Consider the following 22,868-nt stretch of genomic DNA (forward strand, 5'->3'; position numbering starts at 1 on the left):
GTCTAAACTGTGATATGCACCTGTTTCAATAAAGCAGCCTTTTTCACACACAAATAAAGTGGTCTGGTGTCGGCTTGCCCCCCCCCCCCCCTTAATCTCCCAAGGTATTGGAGCGCTTTACATAGCACCGTATTTACATTACACATTCAGGGACGGGGAGATTAAGTGATTTGCCCAGAATCACAGGATGTGGACGCGACCCCAAGGCTCGAACCCTGGTTTCCTGCACCAGAGGCGGCAGCGAAGCCGACGGACCACATCCCAGCATATTCCTGCTAACTAAGCACATGATCCCGTTCCTTTCCAGAGTGGGAAAGGGATCTGAACCCTTCCACAGTAATGAGAAGTGGTGAAAGGTGTTTTCCCATAGGGAAAATATTTCCCAGTAGAGATACATTTTTTAAAATGTGCTATTGCGTGAAGGCAATGTCATTTCAGCCAGCGTAAATGTATAACGCATATGATTTAGACAAGTAGAAATCGCTGTGCACAATCGAAAAGGTGGAATTCACAAACGGTTTCCTGAAGTGTGTCATTAAACATGCAACTGATACCAATTTCCTGAAGAACTTCGGCAAAGTTTTGGGAAATTCCCAAAAGTCGTAGATTTGTACCCAGCTGAAGATGTACCTCTGCAGATTACAACTTTTTGTGAAACTGCCTCTTAGTCTCTCTATGTGGCTTTGATGGGATATCTTCCTCTTGGCGATTCTGGGTTCATCTTTGTGCCTTTCTTTGGATCCCACTATGGTTTAGCAGGGGTGTCTTTCTAGAGGGAAGAAACCAATAGAATCTAACCCAAGATAGAGCTGGGTGGATAGTTTGACTGATGTGGGTTCTTCCCACTCTTCCCGGTGCTTTCCCATCGTTACTGAAAGATAACAGATAACAGGCCTGGAGGAAGGCCAGCGCTTAGAAACCTTTAGCAACAAATGAGCTCTATAATTGGCTACGCTCTCATCTTCCCTGACTTTCTGTTCACATTGACCGAGCAGTGTAATTACACTATACAGAAGGCTCACCAGATGCTACATATTTACGATCAAAGTGTATAAATGTGTTGGGATTTGGTTCAAAACACGGTTTTCTGCAGACCTTACAATATACAGATGTCTCACACAGAAGTCACTCACCCCCCCACAATACAAGCTCCAGAAAGTAACACTGGTACCAAGTCAACATTAAATCTCAGGTTTTTTTCTGGGCAGCAGGGTCAGGATTGAGCAATTTTGTCATGAGTGATGGGTATCTGACGGGTTTTGAATCTATTTTGCAAGAGACCCCCATCGTATTACATTACGTCATTGGGAAGTGAGTGGAGAAAGCTGGGAGGACTGTGTTAGGTTTTTGTTCAGTCAGTGAAAAAAGCAATGAAGCAGGCGTTATAAACTTTGCTTTACTATATATAGCTTTGGAGCCCGATGTAGTGGGCTCTACCTCCCATTAAAAGCCCGCTCCAGCATTAAAGGCCTGAGCTGAAGGCGAGGGCCTTTAACATGGGAGCGGGCCTTTAATGGCTGATAGAGCCTGCTATAGAGGGCTCTAAGGCTAATTGTACATTTCGCCCCAAGTTGGCAGAATGTTCTAATTAGTAAAACAAAGGCCTCACGAAGCCCGAGGGGGTTGAAATCCCCTCGGGCTCCATGAGAACTTTGTTCACAGCAAGTTCTGTTGTTCAATGCAAACATCTCATCATTAACAGTGGCCAGCGCCAGAGAGTGTTTCCGAACTGTCACCCTCTGAATCTCCTGATGTTCCACATTGAACCCCCAGCACATGCTCACTATAAATTCTCCATATACAACCCACTCACAATCATATGCTCCACTCTAATCGTAAGATATATACAACGCATGACACGTCTGTCACATTCCCAACGCATTCTTATATACATGCAATGTCAAAGAGTGGCCATGTCATCTTAATGCCACTTTGGTCGCTCTGTTTCATGAGTGTTTTTGAACAAACATCTTGGCATTTTGTCATTCATGCCAATTTCCTCAAAATCATCTGATCTATGCTCAACAGGCTCTTTGCTATCTTATTCTTATTCTTGTAAGGCATCACGCATGATACCCAGTAAATAAGCAGCTCACTTTGGGTCACACTGACCTCCCTATAACTTGCATAAAATCTATATTGTACTTTAGTCAATCATTAATAATCACAGCCGCGTCATAAGGTCCACAGTGCAAATTGGTCTAAAAAACCTGGATGTTTCTTTTATTACATACAAGAGTAGCCATACTAGACTATAGGCCATTTCTACCATGCCACTAAAACTTCCTCTTCTGTCTTTTCTGTCAGCAAAAAGTGTGTTTGTTCTCTCATTTTCATTACATTTTCTAGCAGTATGTTCCATCTGCGTTCTTGTCTTCTAAGCCCACCCTATACAACACTACGTGGCCTTTGTCCCTTCAGCAATTTAATTGGTATTTTTCGATTGTGCTATTAGGTGTCACATGATATAGCTATAATGTTTCACAAACTCCATGATCCGCAAGCAAAACATTTTGGATCAGTAACTGAATGGATGCTATAATAAAGGTGTTAAATCTTTGCACTTTCCAATTACCACATGGTTGATACAAGTAGTTCATACAGATTATATTCCTTTTACTCTTTGACACTTTTGTTCGTGCCCTGTGCAAATTGTATTAATTTGTTGGTAAAATACATTCTGAGTATGAAAATTCATTCTAGTAGACAAATATCTTTAAAAAATTCTCTTACTCGTTCCATGTTGGGGGTCAGTGATTGTTGTAGGCTTTCCTGTTTTCAATTTCTATTTTTGGTAAATTCTGGTGGCTTTTTTTCAGTTTTTTCAATACCTTAAAAACAGTGGTTATCAGTGGTTACACATTTTCGCACAGTTAAAAACAACAGAAACAGTGTTTTTCCGGTGTTTATGGAATTTTAATTTAATTGTAATTATTGCTTTCCTTCTGCACTGATAGTGCATGGGTATAGATAGCGTGTACACGGGGTATATGAGGTCCAAATACATTTTTACTGCACCAGAATGGACTACAAAGTCAATAGCAATCTTCATTAGCTCTGAAGATTGTAAAGATGCTTTCAGCATACTATATAGCAAGTGACAAGGAATTCTTTCAGGGAAGTACGTCAGCTTAGGTATCGATTTTGACAGGCCATCATGCAACATTTTCATATACGTAGTTGAATTACTGAAAATACAAACACTATCACTCTAATCTTTATTAAACTTGGTAGGAACATTTTTCATCAGCATTCCATGTGACACTGCGTTCCATGTTTACTAAACATCTGGTGTCATGTTTTCACCACTATCTCAGATGCTTGGTGACAACATTATTTTCACACATACCTGTCACTACATCTTGCATTAAATGTTTAAAGCATGGGGTGTTTGGCAATTCACTTACAATCAATACTGACTCACTAGAAAAGGGGGCTGATGAATCAAAGGATTTCACCGATTTCACTGTGGGTAAATGTGATGATACATATTGGGAAAGATTCTTTTGAAACCAGCCATTTTACCTATCAGTGAAATCAAATGTAAAGCCAAAATATCAAATATGATTTTGATATTTCCCGATTGTCTACAGTTTATAAAATAACTAATTAAGACCTAAAACATGCTTCTAAACACTGCATCTTTAGACCAAAGACCACAAAGCAGGAGGAAGAAGAGACAATGGTTTAGTGACATTCCTAAACAACAAAACTCAAGCAGAGTAATGTTAGCCCAGTCTTGATGCTACCTTGCATAACAAAGTTACATTGTATTGGCTCCTTCAGGAAGAAATAAAAATAACTCTTCCACTCATCTTTTCCTTTCTTTGAATGGCACTTTGTTTGTGGTTGTAAAGGTGTTTAGGTTTAAGCCTAAAACCAGATAGCCTATCTATAAGTATGGCATCCATTTGAGCAGCTAGCACTCAGCTCAAATGGGCTACAAGATCTATCACAAATTTTTCTATTGGCCTACGTTTTCAATTACAGGACAATTAGTCATGAGAATTATGTTGCTTTCCTAAGATGGATTGCAGCTTCCTATCACATTCTTCACTATTCTATAAGTTTCAGGGCTCCAATATGATTCTTCGAGTATGACTTTTGTTGTTGAAGAGAAGACACATGCGGCATTCAACTTAAAAAGGGCATATGGTGATGGCACTCAGCAGCTAACTGCAGAATTTACACTATGAGGCCAACTCACAACAGCATTTATGAGTATGTGATGGAGCATATGCCTTTATGATTTTGCCCCATAATCTTTAAGCTGACCTTAAATTAATGTTTAGGTCTTCATAGCTTCCTTTTTTACAGATAGTTATTTTGGCACACATAAAAAACATTTTTGATACTTGTCTATATTCCGAACTATGGGACCAATTCACAAAGAATTCTACGATTATGTGGAGTAGGACTACAGGGGTACTTCTTCACATGCACATAAATGCCTTCATGGATTGACTCCTACATTAATACTTCTAACATATAACACAGGGCTAGGAAGGCTCCCTGCGACCCTCCAAATGTCTCTATGAGTCTATGAAAAAACACAAAAGAGCATTACAGTACATCATAAAAAGCCTCCCATGACAAACTCCATGTATATTACAATATTCCCTCTCCTAATATCTACACATAAAATAAAAAAAGTGTGCGTTCATGCCCATCACACATCCAAGTTTACATTCACACACATACACCCACACACCTGCACTCAACTTCCAGAGCACGCATGCCCACAAATCCACCAATGATTTGCGCCTCTAATCCATCACTGCAAACACTTGCCATTTCAAGTTTCCCCCAAATAGCTCAATGCACCTCAAGCATCCTAAGGTATTTTGCATTACTGTAAACATTTCCATCCTCCAGAATAAAACCATTTTTGCTCACAGGTGGCACAGCCCAGAGATGTATGAAATTTGACACCCCCTCTGTTATTCTATATACAATCACTTACATTCTACACTGGAAAATCACACACCAGCCACATTGACAAATACAATGTCGATTTGAGGTTGTGCAACAGAGTCCACTCATCACTAAAGTCCTTGGTGGATGAAAGAAGCTCGTTAGCCAGCAGCAGACAACATTAGTGCACTTGTCATTCATTACAACAATCTGTATGTTACCACTTCACAGCAACAACAGCCTGCCTTCGAATATTCCTCTTTTTCTTGTTCATCTGTCACAACCACATGCCCCACAGACACCACACCATACATGCAGCACACTAGCATTCACCGCCCACACACTGTGCCCCCGCATACATGTACACAAGCACACCACACCCACTTTTAAAAACTTCCCAAAGTAATCTGCAATGGCGCATTCAGAGTTGCACCAAGAGAAGAATGATTTACGCATGTTGCTATACAGGAGGGCAGGTGTCTTACATGTGTGACCCACTCTACACCAATATACCAGTTTCATTGACGAAGGTTTTATTAAATGAATAAATATAGAGACCAGTGACCACATATCTGGGAGACCCATAGAAGAACTATATGCCAATGTTTTGATTAAAACCCTTCATGACTTCTCAAGAATTCCACTAACTTTTGGACTACAACTCAAGCAGGATCTTACACCAGATGTGGTTCTCATTTTTATATAAAAAAATATTTTTCTGTGGTATGATTGATAGTATGCAAGAGTAGAGTGACAGGTGAGAATGATAGTGTGATGATGTGTCTCATGGGGTTTCTTTCTAATGTATCTTTAAATTGTTTCTCTAAACTCAAGAGTTGAACAAAAAAATGTTTGTGTCTTTTAACTTTACATATTGTTGTAATCCAATTCAATGTGGAAACATCTTTATGGAAATATCTAAACTATATACAAATTAAATGTTAAAAGAAACTATATAAATGATTTGTTATAAAAAATAAAATAATAAAAAGATTAAAGAGTAAGTTGTTCTTGAAATGTTATGTTGCTCTGGGGAATTCTCAATGTACAAGTGATTACTATTGAAAATTAAGAAAGGTCAGATAAGAGGTTTTTCCTTTATATGTTTTCTCTCCCCTCCTCTTGGACCTAAAAGAAACTAGTGGAATCCTTCCTTACACATACATTTATTAAATGAATAAACCAGAGTGCATATAACACTCACTTTGGGTTTTTTCGTGTCAAATATACAATGGGGCAAATTTACTAACTTTTCACACAACACAGCACTTCAACTAAGGTTGCTGCAGTGCGCTGTGTGGAAGGGAGAGAGCAGAGCAGCTCAATACCCTGCCATGTGCCAATGCGCACATCCTTTCACTATAGTGCATGGGTGTGTGCATTCTGTCAAGTATCGGTTTTGTACCGTAAGGGCACCTTTCCAGTGCAAAAACGATACCTTCATACTTTTCACAATTTGTAAGTTTGTATGTCAGTGCGGCACACATGCAGAATTGAATACGTTTTGTCAAATAAAAAAGTTTCTCAAACTTTGCGCCTGCCTCGAGTCGCAAAGTCCTGTCTCCACTTTGTGAGTGAAAATGCACAGGTGGTTGCATGCAAACAGTATTTACCACCCATGGAATAAACCCGGGGTGCAATATAGATCCGGATTTGCATTGAAAAGTAAATTCCAACACAACACTTTGTGATGTAAACCTGATGTAAACTTGGCGCAATGTGTTAGTAAATTTCCCTGTAAATGTGCAACAGCAGTATTCGCCTCTGTTTTGATTTTCTTTGTTAATTTAGGCTATTTCGTCTGAATATTTTGTTTCTGATTACTTCACATGGATCATGACTAGATTTTGGATTCTGGATTACTGCTGCCAAGCTGGCAGACTCTAATTGGACACTGACTAGTTGTGTACAACGTACTGTTTCAACTGTCTATAAGCAAAGCCATAGCCTCTGATTAGTTCACAAGATACAATGTAGATTGTGGGGGCTTGAAAAGCATTTCCCAGACCATATGCAGGAGCAGGGCCTATAGTGCTGCCTTCCTGATGCTGACCCTGTATAGCTGCTACTTTGTCCTTACAGATCTGTACCCACTTTCTGTTGCTGGGAGATACCACACCATGCATCTTGCTTAGGGGTTGTAATGGAATGAATGAAAAATTTATTATTCGGTTAGTAAAAACGTACAATAAAAAAACATCTTAATACACATTTTTTAACAATTCATAAAATAAAGCCTATTTATGCAGTTACATTACTTTTCATACATAACCAATCCCAAGCTCTTATTTAAAAACCACATGATTAAAAGCACAGTTCCTCAATTCATAAGAGGGGTTGTAAAAAGCCCGGCAGACCAATTGCCTGCCACAAATCACCAAATTCAGACTGTTGGTAGAAATGCACATCCTACATGCTACAGCTATGAAACAACTGATCAGTATTTACCGTGTCTACAAGAGAGCCTGTGCCTGGCGCAATTGTTTATGCAATTGTGTTGCAGATCACTGTTTTCGCCATAGAAACTTCTGTAAAAGGCACTAAAATATGGCCTCAATAAGAAAAGTCACCTCAAACTGAACATCCCCTCAGCTCCGGTTTTGTCATTCGCTTCGACTTTTTGCAACACATTCATATATTGGGACATTTCTGGACATTTCTGGACCCCTTGTGTCATGCCATGGAACAGCATACTAATAGTGCTTCCGAGAACACGATTATGAAATTGTAAATGGTTGTGTCCATGGTTGCTTTGATTTCTCATTTGCTACCTGTTGTAATGTTTCTTTTTGTTTGTATGTCACAATATCGAGGTCAAGAACCAACCATCACTTCACATAACATTACATCACAGGCCAACCATCACATATATTGACTCCACAGTAACAACAACCAACTGTACCGATCCAATATTCCTTCATTTTTTACCAATGGCAGAAGATGAAATAGCAATGTCAGTACAGTTGGGCGCATCAGAAAAACCAACACTCAGTGTACAAAAATAGTAAATCTGTTCCCTGCTTCTCAGGTGTATAATGTTGCACCATCAGTTGATGGTACGTGCCAACATGCATGAGACCCTAATGTACCCGACTGAATAATGTTGCCATCAAGGAGGGCAATACTTGGGTGGCTGTCCAGGAACCTTTGTTGCTCCATTATAAGAGACAAGACAGTCAGGATACTGAGTTGTCCACGGTCCCTAAATCCCCAACAGGTTTGCTGTCAGGTTTCATTCAGATATGGTTTGGTGCATAGGGGGCTGCTGCAGGTGTCAACAGGTTTTTATTGGAGTTCACTTCAGTCTTTGGTGGAAGATGTTTGATTGTAACCACACAGCAAGGGTAAGGGCTCCAACATTGGGAGCATCCATTTCCCCCTCCTCGCACGCCCAACTGCAAGGGTCAATGAGTCCTCAACTGGGACATCCCTCGCACAGATAACAGGCAAATAATCTGTCCTAGCGGTGGACCTGATGGCACTTGGCTTCTCATTTCCAAACGTTCATTGTTGCGTCTTCTATTTCTTTTAATTTGTTCTTTCGGACCCCTCATCGTTGAGTACTTGTTTAGATAGACACACGTTTTAGTTGCTGCATCTGTTAAAAAATATTGCTGCGTTGATACACATACATTAGGTATCTCATGAGGATATATGTCCACTAACTTTGGAATATTTTTAACCACGTTGTTCCTCCTGGTGTATCTTTTTATAGTTTCTTCAGCATTCTTCCAATCAGCTGGCTATCCATTATAATCTTCTCCCATGCCACCCTCATCCTCAACCACTAGGTGATTGACATTGCAACAGCATTTGTGGCTATGACTTTTCAGTACATGTTATGAGTGTACTGTTGCTCTGTCCAGAATTGTGGAGGTATCTGGATTTTGAAGGTAGGATGCTGAAGTTATGCTCCATAACCCAAGTTGTCCTCGATTTGCACTGTCAGGTCTGTGCTCCCTGACTGTTGTAGGGTTAAATTAGGATCTTTGGGGACACTGAGTATTGGCAAATGCATGATCACGTGCATGTGTGTCCTTCCCAAGCCGACAGTTGTCCCACAGCTCATCATTTTCCAGATGCTGAAGCACTATGCCTCATTGTAATTGGAGTCACACACTACCTGCGCATTAGGTAAACCCTCCTACTCCCTATTTCAATGTATATGACGTGTTCCAGATGGTAGGCTATTGGAAAGCAGGATGAGTGTGTGCCAATTATGACACCAAAGATATTTGCTCATTGTGCAGATCTCTGCAAACCCTTCTCTAAATGCTGTACTTTACAGGCCTGTCGATGAGGTGAAGGTGGGCCCCAATGCAGTGCAGGCACGTGTATCACGGTCAAAGACTCCAGCCATTGTTGCTGATTGTGCTGCGATTGTGCTGTTGTGCCTTTTATACTTTGCACCATGTTTGCATCTGCTTTGGGTTAGTGCACAGGTGATGCATACATTTTCAAAGGTTTTAAATGACCTTTCAGGATTGCTACTGGCCACTGGCTATATTCTGCACCAGTTTTTCTAGTTAACAGTCTCAAATGAGTTTGCATTATGGGAAAGACTTTGCGGTGCAATTCCATGCTTGAGGTCCCTGTCGGCCCTCACTAGGATTTGCAATATTCCCCATGAATTGCAAATTCACTTGGAAAAGTCATAAAAGTCCTTGCCACCAAGAAAAATTTGCAATGGCTTTGTGAATCATGTCTTTATTCGTTTTTGATTTGATTAATTGTTTATTCGATTTTTGACCCGGCTTAGCCATGTTCTTGGACCTTGGGCCGGTTCTAGTACTATTGGGGCCCTGGGTGAAGGGGAATGTGCGAGGCCCCTTTAATTTACAGAAATGACATCTTCAGGGCTCCGCAAGCTGCTTTGTGCAGACTCTTCCTGGGCTGCAGCTCCCTTCGCTGCCACCTACAAGCACCTCTTTCACAGCTCATATCGGGCTGAAGGTGTGAGAATAGCTTGGGGGCTGAGAGTTAAACCAGTGTAGACTGTAAAGTCCTGACAATGGGTGCCCCCAGTGTCTCTCAATGGGCAGCCAGGCAGGAGGCCTAATTGCAGAACACACTTGCAAAATGCTTATCCTTGCAAATGGCACAAGATGGAGTGTCCCCCCTCCCCTAGGCCTCCCCACACCATCCCTGAGAGGCCCAGGGAGGGGACCCCTTCTGTAAGCCCAATTGCATACAGACACCTTTCTTCAATGGGATCAGCAGTGGCACAAGACGTTTGGTGGTGTGTTGCACTGGTGCGGGGTCCCATGCTGGTGGGTGGAAAGGGAGGCCCTGGGCAGCTGCCCATACCGCCCATGCCTAGCGCCGGCCTTGCTACGGAGCACATGTTCTGGAATTACTGTCTGGGGTGACCATGTTTAGGGAGCCTTCCTCGGTCCTTACTGCAAATGTCTTTGTTCTTGTAATTCTCAAACACACCTTCACAGGCTCGCTCTCAACAGACCACGCTCATGGGCATGTGATGACATCCAGAAACGGTGAATAACCTCTTACCCATGCATTCTCTAAAAATCTTTCCAATCCGGACAGCGTGTAATGCATTATTGCGGCCCTAAATCACCACAGTGCACAACCAAACTGGTGGCCATTTTGGAACTAGGCTGAACTCTCATTGTTTTCTTTATTGATGGTCCAGTTCCTTTTGACAGTTCATCTAGACCCAACACCCCCCCTACCTGAGACCCAGGTGCCCATTTTGAGGAAGTGTTTATGTACAGGTAGGAAAGCCATTTCACAGGGGTGACCACACCCAGGCAATGCAATGCTTCATTTGGCTGATGCCAGAAGTGCTACAACCTTCTTGATAGAACCTCATTGATTTGCACAAATCATTGGGCCATTGTTACACTAATGATCAACAAATGAAAAACTCTTCTTGTACCATAGGCCTATTTTTCGTGTTAAACCAATACTGTAGTTTCTGCCACTACGACAAAAACGTGAAAAGTTTCACAATCCAAAATTTTCTAGTATCTTACTGCTCAGTAGTAGGAGGATTTGGAGGCTGGGACCTTTCAATTAGAGTGACATATAAAAAAACACAAAAGCGCACCATAAGTGGGGTTTAGAAACTGGGGGCCCCACCTACAAGAAAATGATGCAGCGCGGCGCCTCAAGTTATTTAGCTGCGCTGAGCTATGCCATTTTCAAAGCCCAGGGATGTGTCATATTCACAACAATACAACGCATCCCTGTGCTTCCCCCTGTGCTGGCGCACAATTGGCTGCCATGCGCCAGCACCCTTGCTTCATTTTGCAAGGGTACCTGCATTGCAAGGATGATTGTTCCTGCACAAAAATCATAATTAATGGTATTTTGCTCTTTCTATGTTTGCTGCAAAATGCAGCATGCATAGGAAGAGGAGAAAATGAGGAGAAATAAAAGTATTTCTCTTTGTTGCGCCAGGGGAGGCGTAGGATTCTGATTCATTCCCAGTTTTACAAAATGTTGTAAATCTGGAATGCGTCAGTTCAATGGATGTTGCGTGGGAACACCCACAGCAACATCCATGGAATGCCCCTTTCGCGTAGAGTAATGCGTGAAAGGGGCCCATAATTACAAGGCAATGAAAAGTCACGCAGGGTGACTTTACCTGACCCTGTAAATATTGGCAAGACTATTGCGCTGCTAGTGCGTCATAAAAAGTGACGTACCGGCGGCGCAATGGGCTTGTGAATAAGACCCTGCATTCTTAAATCGGCAGTGGCTTTATACATACGGAAACTCATTTACAAGAATATGATGCAGCGTGGCGCCGCAAGCCATTTAGCTGTGCCGTGCTGTCAATTTTCAAAGCACAGAGATGCGTTGTTTTAACAACAATACGATGCATCCCTGTGCTTTCCTCTGCGCTGGCGCACAATTGGCTGTCATGCGTCATCGCAGGCACCCTTGTGTCATTTTGCAAGGGTGCCTTAGCTGCATGGGTGATTGTTTTTGTGCAGGAAGGGATACCTTCCTGCACAAAAACAATACTTAATGGCATTTTCCTCTTTCTATGCATGCTGCAGAATGCAGCACACATAGAAAGAGGAAAACATTAGGAGAAATAAAAGTATTTCTCCTTGTTGCACCATTCCTACACCTCCCCTAGGGAGGCGCAAGATTCTGACGCATTCCCAGTTTTACAAAATGTTGTAAATCTGGGAATGCATCAGTTCCATGAATGTTGTGTGGGAACGCCCACAGTAACACCCATGGAACGCCCCTTTCACTCACAGTAATACGTGAAAGGGGTCCATATTAACAAGGCCATGAAAAGTCTCACAGGGCGACTTTTCCTGTCCATGTAAATATGGGCAAGCCCATTGCGCCACAGGTGTGTCATAAAAAGTGGCGCACCGGAGGCGCAATGGACTTGTGAATAAGTTTCTAACATTCTCAAATCGGCAGTGTCCTTATACTCACAGGGGCTTATTTACAAGCCCCTTGCGCCGTCTGTGCGTCACTTTTAATATGGGAAAAAGTGACATACCGGCGGCGCAAGGAGCTTGTAAATAAGCCCCTCAGAGCGGGTGTTTTGCTACTACATAATCAATCTTTGTAAAACTACACACTACTGAAAGGATAGGCACCCTGTAATGCACTATAGCATTGAAGAAATGATAGTCCGGATAATTTTAAGTGCCGTGGTGGTGGTACTAAGTACCAAGGTGCTTTTTAGAACAATAATGTAAGTAGTGCTATTTTTTTGGATGGTTAATGCTGTTTTGTGGCACAGAAGTCAGCGTTTGTATTTTGGGTACATTGGACACTAAAATTGAAATACAGCAAAATAACACACCCTTCAATAATGTAATAGCACCTCAGTATAGATGACCTCTCTTGAGAAGTTTATTTAATCTGCCTCCCTGTGGCAAGGATGCTGGCGGCTCTTTTTTGTAAGCATTCATTAGTACTATAGATATGTACCTATATATGTGTATTGCTTTGAATGAACGTGTAGAATAATTATGTTTTAAAATATATATATATATTTATAGATATTCAATAGTTCTGCGAAACAAATGTAGATATTACTGATAGTTACATTATTCTGTGTTTTTAACATGCATATAAGTGACTGCATAAATAAGTAAATCTTTTATCATAACTATTTATCTACAATTGCTTCACTATTGAATTACAAAATATATACATATAAACATTATATAAGTGTGATTGTAGAAATGAAGTTGTAGAACACAGCAGTGGGCATGCTTCCGTGTTAATCCCTGTAAGGCAAGCCGTCGGTATTTATTCATGCTACTTGTGCCTTTGACTTTCGCTTCCTTCAGAAGCTAATGGTCTCTGTTATCAACATTATTAACGTGCTGAAGCCACAGTTTATTTTTCAAGATTGCTTAAAAAATTATACATTGTTCTTTTGTCGGGTCAAATGTCCTGTGATATCACTCCCTGTGATACTACGAGTGGTTAGCAAATGTTGTGTGATTTCTCTGTCTCTACTTCCAGAATATCTGTGAAGAGACACTACGGGACACTCATAAAATATTGGTAGCCGGACTAAGATAAAATACAATTAGGTTGTGTCATTCTGTAGGCGTAGAATCCACGTATCATTATTTCATATCTGTATTTTTCAAATCCGTAAGGCATACTTAGAGATTCTTTGAAAACAATTGTGCAGATTAACAAACTCTTCAATTTCCAAGGCTGTCATGCAAACATACATATTTTAAATGTTACTGAAAAATATAAAATGTGATCGTTTCATGTTACTCATCCCCTCCTAGCACCACGGTGGAGTGTGTGAGTTGTTGCATGATTTCTCACTGTGATATACATTATTGAAAGGGAAGCTCAGGTGTTTCTGCCTTCATGCAGAATGGGAAGAGGTATCCAAGCAACTGAAACTGAGCTTGAAAGAGTATCTCAGCTCAAGGAATGAATGGTGCTTGAGCGGAAGTCTAGGCCAAACAGCAAGTTATCAATGTAGTCGGTTACAGTATTTTCTTTGCTTGCAGGTGCAAGAATCTCCCTGCCAAGATGTCAAAACAGCAGGCTTCGAATGTCAGATCGATTCAGGTGAGTGTTTTTAATTAAGATTGAGTCTATCTGTAGTGTTTTACGAAGTCATATAGTGGGTGCAAACTACATTAGTTCCTGCCAGACACTCAAATTGAGGGACAGGTACGCGGCAAGGCTTTGTTCATATGCTATGTTAAGACAAGCATACACTCACTTATGCTACGATGTAATATGTGCCACTCTTGGGCTTCTCTTATTGTCCTGCTGGTGCTAGCATTTTATTATTTGTATTTTCTTATTTTTTGTAAGACTGTATTTATCATAGTTTTCATTTACTTTTACAAAAACGTTTAGTACTTACGTATTTAGAAAATATAAGATGAATTATTTTCTAAATTCCAGATGTAAGCTAAATAGATCATCTTTTTAACCCGATAGTTTTGTTTTTATATCTATTGATGGCTTATTCTGCATCTGTCTGGAATTTATCAACTGGTAAAACTGCGCACAAACAGAAACACACAAATGTGATCCACCCACTAAAAGCAAGCACTTGCAATACCAGTAGGTCTACACCTTGCCCTGACAAAGTTACACCAATCACCCTGCTCTTAATTGAGCACACTACTCACGCACAAGCAAACCATGGGCTGCAAACTCTGCTTGCATTCATACATCTTTCACCCTGTACTCACAAGCACATGTTTCACCATGCACCAATATCGACAGTTCTCTCCATGTAGTAACACAGGCACACTGCATGCCCTGAACTCACATGGCCAGCCATAGTGCTTTTTTTGTTATGGAGTGTGGGGCAATATGGCAGGGGGGCCAGCAACAAAATGGACAGTCGGATGGGCAAGCAAAAAGATGGATAAGGGGTGGGGGCAAGCAACAACATGGAGGGCGGGAGGGGGCAAGCAACAACACAGAGTTTGAGAGGGGCCAAGCAACAACACGAACAGTGGGTGGGGGCAAGCAGCAACACTGACGGCGGGTAGGGGCAAAAGCACACGGGTATGACAGTGTGAGTCAGAGTGGAGGAAAAGAAGCTGATGAGGGACACGGCCTGCATATGGAGTGCTTCAACTGAAAGCAACATGCATTGGCAACGCCAATACGTCCTGCATATGTGAGAGCTATTGACTTTGCCAATGTCTTTTAGCCATGTTAGACAGCAGTTAGTGGTGTTGTGTAAAGAAGAGTTCCATAGAGTAGAGTGTCAAAGAGGAGAGCGGCATAGAGTAGAGTGGAGTACAGTGGCGTAGAATGCCTTGGAGAGAAGTGGCGTCAATTAGCATAGAGTAGAGCGGAGTGGTGAAGAATAGAGTGGAGTGGCGTAGGGTAGAGTTGCATAGGGTAGAGTTGACTAGCCTAGAATAGAGTGGAGTGGCATAGAGTGCACTGGCATAGAGTGGAGTTGTGTAGAGTGAAATGGCGTGTGGTAGAGTGGCATAGAGTGGCTTTGAGTAGAGTGATGTAGAGTGGAGTGGTGTAGAGTAGAGTGACACAAAATAGATTGGAGTGGCATGGAGTGACATAGAGTAGAGTGGCATATAGAGCTGTAGAGTGGCAATGTATGGAGTGGAGTGGCATAGAGCAGAGTGGAGTGGTGTAGAGTAGAGTGGCATACCATCGAATGGCATAGAGTGGAGTGGTATACAATGGAGTAGAGTGCAGTGGAGGTGAGTGGTGTGTGGAGTAGAGGCGCGTTGAGTAGAGTGGCATTGAGTAGATTGCGAGCAGTGTAGAGAAAAGTGGCATAGAGTAGAGTGGTGTGGAGTGCTATAGATTAGAGTGGCATGGAATGTAATGGAGTGGCTTAGAGTGGAGTTGTATAGAATAGAGTGGTGTAGAGTAGAGTGGAGTGGCGTAGAGTGGCATAAAGTAGAGTAGAGTGGAGTGGCATAGAGTAGATTGAAGTGGTGTGCAGTAGAGTTGGGGTGATTTAGAGTACCGTGGCATAGAGTAGAGTGGTGTAGACTGGCTGAGAGTGGAGTGGAGCGGCACAGAGTGGAGTAGCATAGAGTATAGTGGCGCAGAGTAGTGCAGTTGTGGGCGTAAGTAAATAAAGCAGCAACAGAGATGGCAGATAGGGAGAAATTAACATAAATAAGAAGTAGTATGCTTGTGTTAAAAGTAGGACAGCTCATTGCACATCCAGGAATACACCTGAAACACTTATAAAATTAGGAAAAAAGTACATTAAAAAAAGTTGAGGAAGAACAAATGTGAGAAAGAACACATGTACTTGGTCGATGCTCCAGGGAGGTGCTAACACAGGAAAGGAAGTGAAGCCTTCAGGAGATAAGCAAAGGAAAGATTGCAAATGAGAATGACAGCAAAAACAACTAATGGTATGCTGTGGACAGGTTGTAAGCCTACTGAACTGTAAACAACACGTCTCCGAGCACAGCACATGCACTGTCTAGGCGAGACCTAAAAAGTATCTTCAAAAGCGTGAGCAATGGAAAGACACAAGTGCTTGGGCCATCCTCCAGGGGAGGGACAAACACTCAAAAAGGAAGTGAAGTCGCCATGTGCTGACCAAAGTGAAGCAAACAAATTAGTGACAATGAAGCCAGCCAATGTTAAGCGATGGGAGGGCTCTAAACCCACTATAAGCTAACAAAATTTCTTGCAAGCAATAGCACATGAGATTTCTCGGGTGAGAGCTAAAAAAAAAAGCACCAAGTTGGTTTCAATTCACAAAAAAGAAAATAGACTTTTAAGGGGATAGGCCAAGATTTAAAGCATACTCAAGGATGTTAAAATTGTTTGTTAGAAATGAGGGTCTCTAGTTGATAGAGGTTTGCACCCTGTCAAGGTAGGAACCCTTATTCTAGTCAGGGTAAGGGAGACACACAGGTAAGATAACCCCTGCTCACCCACTTAGTAGCTTGGCACGGGCAGTCAGGCTTATCTCAGAGGCAATGTGTAAAGCATTTGTACAAACACACACAGTAACACAGTGAAAGCACACAAAATAGACACTACACAGTTTAGAAAAATAACCAATATTAATCTGAATAAAACAAGACCAAAACAACAGAAATCTACCATACACAAATCAAAATATCACTTTAAAAAGGTTCAAAATAGTTCAGTCCTTAAGAAATTATGGATGCGTCACTTTAAGCACAAAGTACCTAGGATGCGCCAAAATCAAAGACGAAAACAGGCGCAGGGGAGGTGAGGCGGCGTAAAAGTAAAGCGGTGCATTGGTTCCTTGCTCCTAGGGGAGGTGATGCGTCGGTTCCTTACTGCCAGGGAATGTGATGCATCAGTTCCTTACTGCAGCGCAAAGGAGGGGATGTGTCGGTTCCGTACTATGAAGGGAGGTGATGTGTCGATCTCCGAACACCCGGCCTCGGTTCCTTTCTGCTGTGCCACGTAAATGAAGAATTTGTCATACAGGGACGATGCATCAAAAATCCAAATGCGTTGGGTCGATACGGCGACAGCAGAACAGGTGCTGTGTTGCTTTCCCAGCCGCAGGTGATGCATTAATTTCCTCAGCCCCACAGCTGGGCCTGCACCGGAGAAAGAGTGTGTGGTGCTCCAGACTCGAGTTGCATTGATCTTTCAGCTGCTCGTAAGGCACTGCATCGATTCTATGGCCGCACATCGTTTATGCTTTGGTTTTTCAACTGCCCAGCAGTGCTGCATTGGGAAAACAGGCGTTGCAAGTTGATGCATGGATTTTCTTGGTTCTTTGCAGCAAAACCTCATCCAATGGCCAAGAACTGGAATTGGCACCACATTGCAGGTCAGAGTCCCAGTAGAGGAGTTCAGGGGCTGCAGATAAAGTCTGTGATGGCCCAGAGACTTCTTAACAGGAGGCAAGTGCACACAACCCCTCAGAGAACCTTGGAAATCAGGATGTAGAAAGTAAAGTCTAGTCCTTTCACTTCCAAGACAGAAGCAAGCAGCAGCCAGCATGCAAAGCAATAGGCGGAGTGTCAGTCTCCTCCTACAGCATCCAGCTCTTCTTCCAAGGGAGAAAGTCCTCTTAGTCCAGAAGTGTTCTGAAGTTATGTAGTTACAGCTCAAGTACTTACACTAGTTTCTGCTATTGAAGTAGACAAACTTCAGAGGAAAGTCTCTGTAGTGCACACAACCCTGCCTTCCCCAACATGGCTCCAGACACACTACAGGGGGTTGGAGACAGCTCTGTGTGAGGACAGGCAAAGCCCTATTCAGGTGTCACTGACAACTCCTCCCACCACTCTAGCACGGGAAGACCCATCAGCCTAGTGATGGGCCATCAATGTATGTAGTGCACACCTCAGCTCCCTTTGTGTGACTGTATAGAGTGAATGCACAAATGCACAACTGTCACCCTCCCTCAGACGTGGATTACACAGGCAGGCAGAGACACAGAATGGTAAAGCAGGAACATTCCCACTCTCTAAAAGTGGCATTTTCAAACCCGCAATTTGAAAACCAACTTCACTAAAATATGTATTTTTAAATTGTGAGTTCAGGGACCCCAAACTCCAAATCTCTATCTCTTCCTGTTAGACCCGGGATCCCTGGTTGGGGAACAACCTTTACAACGCAACTTTTACAACGCACTACCATTACAACGAAACTGTTACAACGCGAGTGGATTTACAACGCATGCCATTACAACGCAAGTCTTTACATCGACTTGCACTAGATGGCGTGCTAACATTACAAATAGTGTAGTTTACTATCCCAACACCTTCCCTACTGTTAAGTGGACTGGAGTTGGAATAGTAAATTACACTTTTCTAATGTTAGCACGCCATCTAGTGCAAGTCGATGTAAAGACTTGCGTTGTAATGGCATGCGTTGTAAATGCACTCGCGTTGTAAAACTTTCGTTGTAACAGCATGCGTTGTAACGTCATACATCCTCCCTGGTTTGCTGAGGTAGGTAACTTAGGCCAAATAGGGACCCGCATTTCAACAACTGGGAAAGGAAGGTCACCTTCTGAGATAGCCCCGCTCACCCCCTTGGTGGCTTGGCACGAGCAGTCAGGCTTATTTTCAAGGCAAATGTATAAAGTATTTGCAACCACGCTCACAGCAAGCCAATGATGACACCACAAATAGACTCCACGCAAATTTTATAAAAACAAGTATACATTTTATATTAAAAGATATACGATCAGACCACACAATATAAATCCAACATATGAGTATGGGTAATATTTCTCCTGGCTGGTTGTTAGGCGAGCCAGCCCTTTTAAGTTCTGGCGATATTAATGAGCACTTCTAAACATTCCAATGTAATCCTAATACCATATTATGCCGTTCTTAATGCAACAATCAGGCACTTTGCGATGTAAAAATAATGCAATGCGTAACACAACAATTGGGCACTTTGCAATGTAAAATAATGCAATGCATCATACACTAATCAGGGAGTTCGTTTTGCAGACATAATGCAATGCGCAATACACTAATCAGGTACTCTGTTATGCAGAAATAATGCAATGTGTAATACGACCATCAGGTACTCCGTTATGCAGAAATAAGACGATGGCTAGTACACTCTGGCACCGATCACGGTGCCTTAGGGGGTCTCTCCGCCACTCCTTCTGACTCGTAGTCAGCCTCCATCAACAGTTGCCCCCAACACGGGTATGGTGTAACAAAAAGTGCAGCTCCTCACTCTGGTCCCAGAACTGCCACTCCCTTGGCAATACGGGCCGCGATACGAGCGGAAGCAGAGGCTCGCGCTGCTGGAATGAGAGAGAGGCCGAGAGCGTCTCCCTCCGAGCCCGCACCCCGCCCCAGTAATCGACACACGTTACCTGGGGGCACGAACCCACTCTCCTCTCCTCGTCCAACGACTTGGGCCTCCGATGCAATCTTTGTGAAATGGCAACGGCGGGATCGGGCCGGCGGCTCAGCTCCTCCGGGGCTGCCGGTCCGGGCCGCTACTGCTACGAAGATCTCAGACTGCCACAGGGCACACGCACACAGCATCGCTGAGAGTTCCTTGAGCTTCGGGTTCACGATCACCGGGCCCTCCACACGAAGGTCTCAGGCTGCACGAAGAACACATGCATAGCGTCGCTGAGACTCACTTTAACTCCGGGTGCACGTTAACAAGGCAGTCCTCACAAAGGTCTCATGCTGCACAAAGCACACTCAACACAGCGTCGATGAGACTCACTTTGACTCTGGATGTACGATAACAAGGCAATCCTCACGAAGGTCTCACGCTGAACAAAGCACACGCAACACAGCATCGTTAAGACTCACTTGGATTCCGGGTGTGCACGATAACAAGGCAATCCTCTTGAAGGCCTCATGCTGTATGCTGCACACGCAACACAGCATCGTTGAGACTCACTTGGATTCCGGTGCACACGATAACAAGGCAATCCTCACGAAGGTCTCACCCTGCACAGAGCACATGCAACACAGCGTCGTTGAGACTCACTTAGATTCCGGTGCACACGATAACTGGACAATCCTCACAAAGGGTTCAGGCTGCAAAAAGCACATGCACACAGAGTCACTGATCCTCGCTTGGAGTCCTGGTGCCCGCGATCACAGAGCACTGCTTACGAGGGTCTCAGGCTGCAACAAGCACACGCACACAGCGTCACTAAGACTCTCCTGGAAACGTTTGTGTTCCTGAGTTTCCGCATCAGGGAGCCAGCTCACCTCGGTCCCTTGGGGATAAGTTACTTCAGGACACAGCACAGCAAAGTCCTTTCAAGCAGGGTGACACAGCACACAGCAAAGTCCATTTAGCCTTTCCTTGGTTAAAACAGCAAAGGTTAAAACAGCAAACTGCAGGCCGGCCCCAGAACACACAGCAAGGGTCAGTCCTTTCCTTCAGTCTCTTCAGTTGTTTCTTCCTTGGCAAAGGTTCCTCTTGACCACAAAGTAGCTTCAGTCTTGTTCACTCTTGATCAAGCCAGCATTAAAAAGTGCAGGGGCTTCAGCTCTCATAGTTATACCCCTCAATGGCTTTGAAGTCTTTGTGTTCAGGTGGCACTGACCCCTGTTCATACCAGTTCTGGGTGCCTCCCTGCCAGTGACTCCTTCTTCCTTTGATTAGTGGGGGTCTGGATTCTCAATCACTCAGCAGGAGATGAGACAACTGTTTTATAGCAGCATCCCAGGCTTCTTCACCTCTAGGGGCTACTCCTCCCCCTACACTCCAGAGGCAGGTCAGCCTGTTGCTGTCTCACCTCCTGCCTGGGTCAAGACATTCCCCAGATCCTATTGCTTTCAAATCCAGACAGTCAATCCACAACCAGGTAGAGACACACAGAAATGTTAGAGCACGAAGATCGAGCCACTTCTAAGAGAGTGGCTTCTAAACACACAATGTAAAAACCACCTTCATAAAAAGATGTGTTATTACATTGTGAGTTCAGGCACACTAAACTTCACCTTTCCATCTTAAACCTTTGGGAAGATAGGCTGGAGAACATATTGCACAGCCTTCCCATTCTATCCTATGGGGAAGATGGCCTTTCAACAGTAAAAAATGAAATGGAGATTATTTCACTGTCAGGACATGATACACACCTTAGTACATGCCCTACCTTTCACATGCACTGCACCCTGCCCAGGGGGTACCCTGAACCTACCATAGGGGTGTCTGATGTGTAGAGAAAGGGAAGGGTAAGGTTTGGCAAGTGGGTGCACTTGTCAGACAACATGTCAGTTTAACAAACTGCGTGCAGGCAGTGCAATGGCAGGCCTGAGTTCCCTTTTTAAGGCTACTTGTGTGGGTGGCACAAATAGGGCTGCAGGCCCACTAGTAGCATTTGCATTACCAGCCCTGGCACACATAGTGCACTTTACTAGGGACTTTACTAGTAAGGCAAATATACCAATCATGGACAACCAATTACCATTATACTTTATACAGGGAGCACTTTCACTTTGACACTGTTTAGCAGTGGCAAAGTGTCCAAAGCATCTAAGTTGGCAACACCATGTCAAAAAAAGGTCTAGGGGAAAGCAAAACGTTTAGGGAATTAGCCAAAAAGGGCCAAGTCCTACACTTCCCAATTGGGAGTTACACTTGTAAGAGGTTACAGGCAGCTCTAATTATAATCTATGAGAGAGATAGCCCTTGCCATAGAGAAAAACCAAATGAGCAGTATTTCACTATCGGGACATGTAAAACACACCAGTACATGTCCTAACTTTCAAAGACACTGCACCCAGCCCATGGGGCTACCTTGGGCCTACTTTAGGGGTGCCTTAGATGTAGTAAAAAGGGAGGTTTGGGCCTGGCAAGTGATTGCACTTGCCAGGTCAACATGGCAGTTTACAATTGCCCACACATACACTGCAGTGGCAGGTCTGAGACATGGTTGCAGGTCTACTCATGTGGTTGGCACACTCAGTGCTGCAGGCCCACTAGTAGCATTTGATTTACAGGCCCTGGGCACACATGGTGTACTCTATTAGGGACTTACCAGTAAATCAAATATGCTAATCATGGATAACCAGTTACAGATACCATTTACACAGGGAGCACCTGCACTTTAGCACTGTAGTAAAGTGCCCAGAGTCCTAAAACCAGCCAAAACAAAATGCAGTACGCATTCAAAAATAGGAGGTCAGAAGCAAAAAACTCAGGGGAAAAACACGCCAAAGATGCCAGGTCTAACACTGTTCAATAATGCTTAAGTTGTGTCTGGTGAATGAGTGGACAGTGTTTTTGGGATGTGAAACATGTGTTCTTGAGCTACTGAGCTGATGAACTTGTGTTGATGCACCTGCACCCAGTCAGTGGTACAGAGACTTTAAAAGACTTTGGGCATCATTTCCTTTGCCCCCAAAATGACTTGTTGCTACCTCCTGAAGAAGGAATTAAATCAAAAACATGTGTTTGGAGTTACACAGCACAGGCTGCACCAACAAGGGTGAAAAATAAAGACTATTACTAAAGTAAGTGTTATCATGCACTGCATTTACCATGATGCATTGAGACAAATTGAGTGATGGGATGTGAGG

At 43.2% G+C, this 22,868-nt stretch overlaps 1 protein-coding gene across 1 annotated transcript in view; it reads left to right on the forward strand.

Moving 5' to 3' along the window:
• SMPX (small muscle protein X-linked) overlaps positions 1-22,868 on the forward strand; it is a 308,624-nt gene that overhangs the window by 36,635 nt on the left and 249,121 nt on the right. Inside the window, exon 2 of the mRNA XM_085622477.1 lies at positions 13,899-13,959. Coding sequence (XP_085478603.1) covers positions 13,921-13,959 — 39 coding nt within the window. The 5' untranslated portion in view covers positions 13,899-13,920. The remainder of the gene's footprint in view (positions 1-13,898; positions 13,960-22,868) is intronic.

This window comes from Triturus cristatus, chromosome 8, assembly GCF_964204655.1.
Source record: "Triturus cristatus chromosome 8, aTriCri1.1, whole genome shotgun sequence".
Lineage (NCBI taxonomy): Eukaryota > Metazoa > Chordata > Amphibia > Caudata > Salamandridae > Triturus > Triturus cristatus.